This window comes from Pongo pygmaeus, chromosome 3 (genome assembly GCF_028885625.2).
Source record: "Pongo pygmaeus isolate AG05252 chromosome 3, NHGRI_mPonPyg2-v2.0_pri, whole genome shotgun sequence".
In the NCBI taxonomy this organism is placed as follows: domain Eukaryota; kingdom Metazoa; phylum Chordata; class Mammalia; order Primates; family Hominidae; genus Pongo; species Pongo pygmaeus.
This window is the reverse complement of record NC_072376.2, coordinates 42,318,563-42,330,901: the sequence shown is the minus strand read 5'-3', so window position 1 is coordinate 42,330,901 and position 12,339 is coordinate 42,318,563. Positions and strand designations below refer to the sequence as shown.

The 12,339-nt window shown below is 36.5% G+C and overlaps 1 protein-coding gene across 1 annotated transcript in view; it reads right to left on the bottom strand.

Moving 5' to 3' along the window:
• The window catches only part of GRXCR1 (glutaredoxin and cysteine rich domain containing 1), a 138,613-nt gene extending 126,899 nt beyond the window's left edge, over nt 1-11,714 (bottom strand). Inside the window, exon 1 of the mRNA XM_054485940.1 lies at nt 10,761-11,714. Coding sequence (XP_054341915.1) covers nt 10,761-11,144 — 384 coding nt within the window. The 5' untranslated portion in view covers nt 11,145-11,714. The remainder of the gene's footprint in view (nt 1-10,760) is intronic.
• Nucleotides 11,715-12,339: the final 625 nt, after the last annotated feature.

The following is a 12,339-nucleotide window of genomic DNA, read 5'->3' as shown; positions in this document are numbered from 1 at the left end:
GCATCTGAAACCAGGTCATCTCCCTCCAGAGAATAGTGCTCTTATGTCTAAATGGAGAGAAAACGAGCACAGTAATTATTTAAGACACTACTGGGGAATAAGGTATTTTTCTCTTCTTTCTCTCACAAAGAAAAGGGGGGCTTTGATTTCTAGAACTTAGGTCTCCTCCTGCTCCTAAGAATGATTGATAGAAGAATGTTTTCCAGAGTCTAGACATAAAGGCAATGAAGGTAAGTAGTCCCAAGGGTTGGAAGGAGCAAAAGTTGGGCATCTTATGTGAAGGGCTTTGGGCACTGCCTGCAGCATCAGTGTAGCACATGGACTGAAGGAGTAGCAATGAAGATGGACATCAGAATCCATGGACCAAAATCATCTCTAGACATTCTGGCCCCTTGTGAACCCATATATCCTGCTGATCACAATGTGTGGGGAAAGAATCCTGAATGATGACTATTACAGAACTCCCTGTCCATTCCTACATGGAGCATCCAAGAGCCACTTTTAATCTGCTTTAGAAACATCAAGGTGAATGATGTTCCCTGAAGTAGTTGGTTGTGTATCACATTTAAACCTCCAGCAGAAAGGAGGTAAGGAGAGAGGAAAAGACTCTTATGCAGGATGGGTAGGCAGCTACTTAATTTCCAACACAGGCTTTGGGTCTGTTTCAGTTCTCATAAGCTCTCACCACCAAGGCATTTTGGGAGGGGCAAGTATAATTTCATCTCCAGAAATTCTTCATGGAAATATAAAAAATATTCCCTGAAAAATAATCAGCTTGTATTTGAGTAGCTGAAGCAGGAAACATTGGCCTTGGAAAATGCTGAAGCAAGCGCAAATTTAGGGGAAAAAAAGAAAAATGGGAAGGGGCATATATAAATGTATGAAAAGGGAAATTCCATAATTAGAGGAAGAGCCTTGAAAGCTGTGATTAAGAATATCTATCCCAGCACTCTGGGAGGCCAAGGCGGGCGGATCACGAGGTCTGGAGATCAAGACTATCCTGGCTAACACGGTGAAACCCCATCTCTACTAAAAAATACAAAAAAATTAGCCTGGCGTGGTGGTGGGCGCCTGTAGTCCCAGCTACTCGGGAGGCTGAGGCAGGAGAATGGCATGAACCCAGGAGGCAGAGCCTGCAGTGAGTTTGGTTTTCTGTGTAGTTAGAAAGAGAGGCGGCATCCTTAGTTAGGGTCATTGGTTTATTTGTGTTATCTTTGTAGTAGATTTTCTAATATTATTTTAAATAAAACATGCATATAACTGTATTATAAAACCAGCTGTTTAAAGCACCAGGCACTGAGAGAGGCAGATCTTCAGCCTTCGGGCTCCATTTGTAGCCTCTGGGTTTCACATGAAGCCTCCTGAGTTCTAGAAGCCCAGTGCTGGATTATTGATTCAATTGATTCAATAATGTTTATACTCTGACAACAAGCTACACGCTTCTCTGAGATCACAGTTATTTCCCTCAGCCCACAGGAATTAAGATGACCCCTTGGGGACAAATGACTCCTTTTCTGAGAAAAGTTTCTGGCACTACAAGAGTAATGTATTAGAGTCACTCTTCATTTGTCTTCAACTTTTATTTTAAGTTCAGGGGTACATGTGCAGGATGTGCAGGTTTGCTGCATAGGTAAACATGTGCCATGGTGGTTTGCTGCACAGATCATCCCATCACCTAGGTGTTAAACCCAGCATCTATTAGCTATTCTTCCTGATGCTCTCCCTCCCACCACCCCACCCCTGAAATGCCCCAGTGTGTGTTGTTCCCCCAAAATGTGTTCATGTGTTGTCATCATTCAGCTCCTCATTCCATTATGAAGGTACATGCACACATATGTTCATTGCAGCACTATTCACAATAGCAAAGATGAGGAATCTATCTAAATGCCCATCAGTGATAGACTGGATAAAGAAAATGTGGTACATGTACACCATGGAATACTATGCAGCCATCAAAATAACTGAGATCATATCCTTTGCAGGGACATGGATGGAGTTGGAAGCCATTATCCTTAGCAAATTAATGCAGTAACAGGGTCACTGTTACAGAAACTGATAAGAGGACACCCTGGAGTCCTCCGAGGCTGATGTGTTCTGCATCACAACCACTCTCGCATCATTTGTCTTTCTCTTCTTTCCATAAAACCACTAGTTTAACTTTACTGATTTATAATATTTACTAAACAAACATTTGTTGCTTCATTGGGGTGCTTAGTTTTCTTTGAATTCATTTCTTTTGACTCACTTGGCATTATTCTATACTGACAATTTGCCATGATCAACACTGTGTTATATTTACTCAGTAAGGTATATAATACTAAGATACAACTAGATGCAAGACCAGATCCAAAAAGATTTTAAATGCCTGGACTAACATAATAAAATTAAATTATATTGAATGTAGCATCCTATACATAACTACAGAAGGGAAACACACAAAACAGCATTATAATGTTTCCACAGGAAAGGTATCTAAGAGGGCAAGCCCAACAATGCAAACCCATTTCAAGACTTTGATTGTGCCATATTTATTACCATCCTTTCAGCCAAAGGAAGTCACATGGTCAAGACCAAAGCCAAGGGCTGTGGAAATACACTCTACCCCCTGGTGGCCATGGCAAAGGTATGTCAATGTATGATACTACCACAGGGAATTAGGAAAAAATGAAGCCAATGATTTAGTCTACAACAAGGCCTCAGTCTTTTCATGTACAAAATAAGCCTAACACCAAGTATACAAGGCAGAATAATAGCTACCCATGTCCTAATCTCCACAATCTATGAATATATTTCTTTACACAGCAAAAGGCACTTTGCAGACATGATTGCATTAAGCATCTTGAGATAGGAAGATTATTCCAGACTGTTTGGATGGGCCCAACATAATCATGAAGATCTTTATATGGGAAAAAGGAGGGCAATAGAGTTAGAGAAGATGTAATAGTGGAAGCAGAAGTCAGAAGGATGCAGGGCCACAAACCAAGGAATGTGGACAGTCTTTGGAAGCTGAGAAATGCAAGAAATGAATTCTGCCCTAAAGCCTCCAGAGAGGAAGCAGCACTGCCAAAACTTTGATTTTGGTCCCATTACAATCATTTCAGGCTTCTGACCTCCATAACTGTGAAGAGATAGATTTGTGCTGATTTAAGGCTCTAAGTTTGTAGTGATTTGATTTGTTTCAGCAGCAATAGGAAACTAATCGGATGAGTAGTAATTGTTGTTCAGTCTCTTCTGAATATGGATACCGCAAGCTTTATTTTTCACATAACCAGCATGATTAATGTGGATGCCAAAGACCATGTTCTTGATTTCTGGGAAAAATCATGAGTCTTGGGTCCTTAAAAAGGGGATATTTACTCGGGACAGTTTAGAAGCAACAGAACCTTGGGAAACTGGAGGGCATCCCTTCTGCTAGATGCTCCACAAGCATTGTGCATTTGACAGCTGTCAAAGGAAGGTACTCATGAGAGGGCATGTGAACCTGGCTCTTCACCAAAGGTGATACGCGAATAAGAACAGTTGCCCTGTGGCATGGATTAGTTCTGGGACCCTCATGAGCAGAGTTACCCAGTAGCCTCTCCCTGCTGACCCTGCTCTAGACCCTCCCCTCAATCTGTAGACCCCCGACAAGTTCCTGAGGTCACAGACCACCCAGCTCTTGTCCTCTTTTTAACTAAGATGACCCTCGTTAGTCTCCATTCATTTGGTACTCTAAGTTTCCCTATTCTCTTTCCACTGACCCGTAATAACACAATTCCCCAGAGCCTTCTCATCTGACAAAATCTCTCTCTAACAAATCAACACCTTGGTTTTCACTACTCTACCCTCTTTTGGGCTAGTCAAGCTTATACAGAGTTTTCGTATAAAAGGGATCTTAAATTTCATATAATTAATTACATAAAAGATACAAAAAAGAAGCAACTGATTATTTCATAGCCTAACTTTGTTATTTAAGAATCAAAAAAAAAAGGAATACTCCTATTATTTACTTTATTTGCTATGTAAAAGGGTCTATTACTTCACTCCTGATGCAATGTTTTAAGGCATAATTTATCAGCAATTAAATGAGATAATTAATTATTAGAAAAATAAAATTGAGCAAAGAGATCTCAAATCTTTGTTGAGTAGATTTGTGCACATAAATACAATGCTCTTAACTGAAAATTTCTGCATGACATCTTATTCTGTTTATAATTTTTTAAATCCCTTTCAGGCAATAATTATTGAAGGATTGATATATTTATGTGCTGTGTCAATGTATAGACTATTAAATGTTTATATTACTTTTATACAAAATTTAAAATACTGGGTTTCAGAGAAAATATCAGCATGAGCAATATCTGCAAGCATGAGCAAGCCAGCAAAAGAATGTTTGCCTTGCTCAGCTGTTAAATTGCATTTTTAAGTTTTAGAAACATTAGGTGCTAATTCCTTAATTATGTGGTAATCATGGGCCACCCATAAGCATTCATTAAGCAGTTTCAAGTCATATTGTGGAATCTGTGACTTTGCTCAGCAGGTTGTTCTAAAGCCAGAATTCAGACAGATTCATAGGATTAAGCTCAGGCAATTACCAAAGTTCCACAAATTAAAATGTCATGATACAAAGATTCTGATGAACCAGGAAAAAATGTGATTTTCCAACTTAGATATTAATTGAACTAACTTTAGAAGGAAAGTTTTAACATGATGAGTATAACTTGGGTAAGTCAGTGCTCATGGTCAGAGTCACTGTTATTCACCTCTAGAGATTTGTAGGATCAAGATAAAAGTCATTATACAGATGAGCCTTCAGTTATTGTCCTTGAGACAGAACTCAACTAGAAAGAAAGCAAGAGCAAGCTAAAGAAAAAGATCCAAAATAAAATGATGGTCTAATAAGAGAAGGACTAAAAGGAGAAAAATATAAGCATTGGCCTGAAGAATGCATAGAGGCTGGTAAACCAACAAGAAAGCAGAAAGAGAGAATCTTCTGAGGATGAAAACAAAATCTTTTGTATCTGAGTTCCTCCAGGAATTGCTTTACACAATCATTCACAACACACTGCTGGATAGTCCATGAAGGCAGGAATTGGGTTTTAGTCCTCACATTATCTAACTTATTTTTTGTCTCATGGTAGATATGCAGTAAATAGTTATTAATGAATGATTGAAAATGATCAAAAGAAAGAATGGAATGAAGCAAGCCAGCAACACTTTGCCATGCAAACTCTAGTCCTGTCCATTATGGGAAATCTCCAAACCCAAAAGAGATGGAGAAGAGGAAAATAACCACTAAGAGGGTTAATTCATTAACTCAAGGAAGAAAATTTATTGAGGTCCTACTCAGTATGTGTGCTAATACCATAAGCAAGAGCCAAGGATGGTATGTGCAAGGTGGTCACAGGACTCTAAGTTCTATCAGTTTACAATTCTTTAATTGTACATAAATATCAGTAGTACCAACTCATCTTTGCTGCTTTTTCTTTCCTGCTTTTTACATAAGTCACTTAATCTCTTAGTGTAGTTTCTCACATCATTTGGAATTGTATCAAAAATCCTAGAGCTTCTTTACCTACCTCTTCATATCTAAAAAGATAATATTTCCATTAATACATGATAGTCTTGACAGAACACTACATAAGAATTTCTCGGGATGCGTGACATTTTAAATCCTATAAATTAATGTTTCTGTCAGAGAAGATGCTCAGATCATAATTAATTGATAATTAATTGATTAACAGTAATATACCTCACAGGGTTGTTGTAAGGAATAAATATCAATGCACATAAATAATGTCAACAGTGTCTAATGTTCAATAAGTACTTAATGCTAATTATTTTCCCAGAGTGGTCCAAATGAACCACTGGGACTAAGGAGTCATCATGAATATCACCTTGTTTTTACTGAACTATTATTCTATTATCAGAGTTTGATTCAGTGAACCAGAGATGGATAATAAATACTGCTAGAAAGGTATTTTAATACTACCCATCCTGAGATAGTGAACCACTGTAAGCACCAATATACTTGAGGTAAACAAGTCATCCTCTTTCAGTGTCAATCCTTGCAACCTCATGACACATCAAACGATGTTATAGAAATGATATAAACCTTTTAAAAATACAATTCAAAGCTGAATTGAAGCTATTTAACTCTGCAGGAAAAAAAAAAAAACCTTTTCTGGATGAAGATCAAATGTTCAATAAATGATAAATTGTAAAACCTGCTAACCAAATGTTGAAATTTCAAAAGGCCACATTATATAACAGGATATGTTTAGTCTTATTACATGATATATTTAGTCTTCATGTTTGTTATCATGACATTTCAAAACATAAAGTTGGGAGTTTATGCATATAGTATAACACTTTTGAAAACTGTGAAAGCCAAAACAGCAAAGGGCAGAGTTCTTGCATTACTAGCTTTGGGCCAGAGACTGGATTTCTCTGACACTTAGTTATCTAAAAACAGACATCATAATAATAATAATAGTAATAACTTTTCTGTTCACTTTACAAACTTCTGGGCACAATTAATTAAAATAATATATGTGAAATTCCTGTGTAAAATGTAAAATAACATTTTATTCCTCATTACTGAAAAATTTTAGAAAAATTATTTACTTTCTTTAAAAATTAGCCATTGTTACTTCATGCTAAAGAAATTACAAAATCACCGTATAGCTCATACCTCTCAGCACCCAGTTGACATCATTAAATTTGAGATATACTTTGTTCTTAGCAGCAAAATATTTCCAAAATCTCTCAGAATGAGTCCTTAGGTTTTTCCACAAACATACTGGTTTTTCCACAAACATACTATTTTTATTTCATTTGTCTTGAAATATTAGAATGCTTATAAATACAATCACACTAACCAGAAATATGCATGTACATACATAGACAGAGGTTATATGTTTAATTTGAGTTCTTAGAAAGGAAATGCCAAATTATAGTATGTGTTGTAATTATTTTCCTTCTTTGCACCTATTTATCTCTAATACAGTAATTTTAAATTTGGAGAAGGAAAGGGAATTAAAATTATGGAAATTACAGTACAATATTCTAACAGAGTTTACTCACACAGTTTGAGGATAAGGTCAAGAAAAAAATCGCTGTCTGAAATGTAATCTCCTAAGAATAAATTAGCAAAAATAAGCAGCCTTAATTATCTGCATCATTGACCCACTCTAAGAGAATTTGGAAATATTTTGCTGCTAACAGCAAAGTATATCTCAAATCCAATCATGTCAACTGTGTACTGAGAGGTATGAGCTATATGGTGATTTTGTAATTTGCTTAGCATGAAGAAAATTTTTAAAGCTAATTTTTAAAGAAAGTAAATATATTTTTTAAAATTTTCCAGTAATGAGGAATAAACTTATGTATCCAGATAGAGATATTCTAAGAGCAGAATTGCTTAAAGAGTATTAAAAAGAGACCAACTACATCAGAGTGTATTGGTAAGATTTCTGGACCTGTTCTCAAATTAACTGATAAATTTGAATATTCATGGGAAACATGGCTGTCGGGATAACCTTTATTCATCTTTGGCTCAGAAAAATCTTTCTGATAATCTAACCTGATCAAAAGAATGAATAACAAGTCATTGCATATCTCATTCATTTTCTTTATTAAATATTGAAGAGATAAGGAACATTAATAGTTTTATTTACCCTCGGGAACTGGATGAATTTCCCTTTAATACTCTAGGTCAATGATTCTCAAACCTTAGTGCATATAAGAATAACCTAAAGAACTTCTAGTAAACACCTATTTCCAGGCCACAGTCATGGCTAGAGTCTAGCTTTTCAGATTTCCAAATTGGCCTCTCTCGAGCTCCATATTCTTGTTATCTCTGGAGAGTTGGCAAATTCAACCACCTGGAGCTGAAGTGCCATAATCTAGAACAGCTAGAGACATTTTGCTTCATCGTTAACCACTCTCTACAAAGCCCACCTGAGCAGCCAGGTGGCCTTCTGCTTTTTGCCTCCTGGTTCATCACTACCTTTAACAACCTTGATTAATATTGCACATCATCGAATACCCAGGATTATATAAGGTAAACTAATTGACCAATAAAATGGAAATTCATTCTGATATTCCTTTAATGACAACTTTCTAAGTAAGTGCTGCTATGAAGTGAAAACATTTTAAGGCAAAAAAATGCAATGACTTTTTTCTGTGCAGTTGAAATTTTTGCAGGACATATACCAATGTTTTATGAGACAGGGATGAAAGAGTGGGAAGCTAATACAAAAGAGGCAAGTGATTGACAGGGTCCTTGAAAGATTTTGTTTATATTTAGGGTTGTCTTTCATGTTTAAGGTTAAGTGCTTTAAGGTTTTAAAACTTAAAACAAAAATAAAAGCCTCACTGTTTCTTCAATCACAGTTCCTTGCTTCAATAAGATTGGCTGTGCATAGAAACCTTAATCAAATATCCAAGATACCAACTGCTCACTTTTTCCTCCCTGAGGGAGATTACTAAGTTACATCCAGTCAAGTTTACTGCTTACTTTGCAAGGGATATGGAAAATATATGGGGGAAAAGTCAGATCTGGTAGAGGGTATAGGAATAACTGAATAATAACTTCTGCTTCTAGCCCCGGGGGCTTCTCTGTGGGATGCCTATGGGAACATACACTATCATCCTAAGACATATGCCTAAGATGTACATTACCCCAAATGACATACACATCCCTTAAAAAGTGTGGCAAGCATCCAATCAGATCTCTACATAATGTTGAGTAGGGTCTATTGCACAACTTTAAGGAGTGCCATTCATGCAGACAATGGGGAATGGAGCTCCTCGGGCAATAATGCAACTGGCAGCCCTGATCCAAGTGTAGCCGCTCCTTTAACTTATGTTTTGTCCTGGAGATACCAGAGAACATTCACACAATGAAGATGCTGCTGATGACAATGAAACTAAAGATAATGACCAAAATTTGTGAATACCTACAATAGGCTGATGACTTTGCCAACATTACAAAGAAAGGACCAGATTGGTGGGCAGTTGGGAGGGACAGATCTGATTAAGTACCAAAGAACTTGAAGGACCTCTGCTAATAATCTTTATTGCTCTTCATTGCTCTAAAACAGGGAATACGTGGAATGGGGCTAAATTATTAGAAAAAGGTAGTTTTATTGCTTTTTTCTCGAAATGGGGCTATGGAACTATGCAGAGAAAAATATGCAAGTAAATATTGTAAACGAATCTAGTGTTAAAATTTTGATTTTGGAATTTCTTCTATTTCTTTTTTGTGAGTTTAAAGCACTGTCAGCATAAGCAAATAGGGAGAAGAAAGTTTTTCTCTTGTAGGTTTTAAAGACTTAAGATATTTACTCATAAACAATAAATTTGGGGGGAGATTTGAATAAACAGATGCAAATCAAAGTACTAAAACTTTTAGTTTTGTAAACAACCCTCCAAATCATAAGGCAATTCAAATAATGACAAACTAAGTTAATCATAATGAATGCAAACATTTTAAAACTTAATTGTTGCAAAAAATCTTGGTCTACTCCTTAGCAATAATAATTTCTGCATTTGGTGAAACTCAGTGGCCACTAAGATTATCATAACCTAATAATCACATCTCTAGAAACTGAAACAAGATTGTTTCCAATCTAGTAGAACACAACATCAGTTTCTGATTTTCAGTCTCCAACCTCACCCCAATATGTAAAATTCTTTACCAGTAAGTGCCATATATTAAAAAGAACCTTTGCTGTCAACTGTTTTTATCCTTTAAAAAAACTAATTTTTTAAATCCTCCTGATGTGGTATTTTCAAATACTTTCTTTGAAATAAAAAATATTTAAGTACTTTCATTGAAATCCTCTCTCTTCACCACTCATACATTCTAATATAATATAGGGACATTGAATCATCACAAGAGATCATTTTATTTAAAAATTGAGAATATAAAAAGGAATTACAATGAAAAATATTGGCTACCTTAATGATAGCAATCATGAACTCCATTCCTGACATAATGATATCTGTTTTTAACAAAAAAACAAATCACTTTACCAATGCTTTCAAAAACTTGTTAACATTAGATCATTGTCAAAAGCCCCAATACCTGAATAATATATTTCTCTATTACTCTACAGAATCTATCACATTTCAAGTGATAAATGTTAAAAATTATTATATAAAATCTGGATCTCAGTCCGTACATTTATAGAGGAGTAATTTTTTCAAGCATTATCCTAGAACTTTTATGGGCAACTTAATAGAGAAACTGATATTGAAGGAAGGCTGCAACCTCCTCAGGAATGGGAGGAAGTCAAAGTTATTCTTTATTGCTGCACAACATTCCAATTGAACCCAACCTCACTGAATGCATGCACTCAACCTTTTCTGGTGTAAATATCTACACGAGTAATGGTAAATGCTACACTGGTATTTCAAGGATAATAAACCAGAAGTTAACCTTTAATCTTTGCTCAAATGTTTTGAACAGCATCATTTTTTCTTTTTCCTTAGCAAAGAAGTAGAATCATGTTATATTAGTCATCACACACTGGAAGGAAAAAAAGACCACTTACGTGTTAGAAATTTGGCTTTGAGAACTCAGTCTATTTTCCCAAGCACAATGACCCTGTTTTTAACTGATAGCTATTAGGACAGTATCTTAGGTGGAGGAGTGTCTCATGAAGCATGTAGGAGTTGCAAATAAGAGAGGCTTGCTTTAACTGGAGAACTGAGAGGTGTTCAGATGGTAAGTTAGGAACAAAGAGCAGGAGAAGGAAACAGCAATGACTTACCTGTAATACTTTGGTCAAATTGTTAAATAGAGCCTGGCCAGCACTCACTTTGTATTTGACACCTCTGACTGTGCCATTTTTGCTTAAAATGTTGACTCTTCTTGTACCAAAACCCTTCTCACTGGCAGCCCTTGCTAACACCAGCAAGCTATCCTGGTCATTCTCATTCTCATCACCTTCTGATTCTATGTGGCCATTCTGCTGTCCATCAGAATCACTTAGTCCATCTATCCCACAGATACTGGCACATTCAGAATCCAGAGATCCTGACGGTTGCCCATCTTCATACACTTCCTTCAGAATTCGCCCACTGTGAGAGGACGCGATCCGAAACCGGACTTTCCGTGGCTTGTCACTTTCTGGCTTCATCTCCCTTTTCAACATGGTCACCTCCACCCATATGAACAGTTTATAGCATTCTGGATCTGTTGTTACTGCACTAGTCCACTTGCCAGATAGCAATATCAGAGCCAATTCTAGTGATGGCAGCACTCCTGTGAAACTAACATCGAAAGGAAAGAAGATTCCCAAGGACTTACAGTGTGTCTCTGCTATTAATAATGAATGTGTGTGTGTGTGCTATGGTTACCTTTAAACTAAAACCTGCAAAATGATCCCAGCCTTTAAATATTAAATAGCCATGGTGGACTCTTTAACAGGACAAGTGCAAGAAAGTGGCATGCAGCGAATCCGAAAATATGTATGGGGCAAGAAAATGAAAAGCTTGAACTTTGAAGCCAATGGTGGGCATTGAAAAGGACCTGAGTGGTAGACATGTCTCTACTATTCATTGTCCAAACCAGAGGTTAGAAGTAAAATGTGGAACCAAGTTTGTAGGATAAGAGAAGTCACAGTTTTCTCACAGGACTTATTTCTTATTTCACTCACACTGAGTGATCTTTCAAAAGGGCAGTGAACACACTGCATGCCTGCATAGAGCTATCAACATTAGTTCTTATTAAATCATCAATTAGATTTCATCTACATTGCATAAGATGAATGTCCAACTTACATCTATCTTTACCAAGCTAAAGAATAGCTTGGTAACAAAAATGCTATTTTTTAGCTTTTTTGAAAAAGGAGAATTTTTGCTTTGTTGCTTTCCCCCTTCTGCTAGTAGAAAACGTTGTTCTCTTTAACAGAGAAAAGGTTTCAGAAAGAAAACATATGCAACAGTGAGGGAAGAATGGAAAAACCCTCCAGGCTAGCCAGATCAGCCAAAGCAATCCAGGTAATCAGCATTGATAAATATTATATCCAAATCACCCATGCATAGAGAAAGTTCCTCCTCATGCTGTGCCCAGTGTATTTTCTATCACTTTGGCAAGCACCTAAGGACCCCATTACAGTATATAAGCACCTAAGGAACCTGTTACGATACATATACAGTATATATGGTATATATATTGAAATGTACACTATAGTGAGTGCCCCAAGCTGTCTGCACCTCCTGAGGGAGGAAAGCAGCTTGCCTGCACAAAGTACCACATGTTTTTAATTTTTATAGTTTTGGTCTCATTATGAACTTAATTTACATTTATTTTAGAAAATTCAGAAAATAATAGCATGAAGTTGAAAA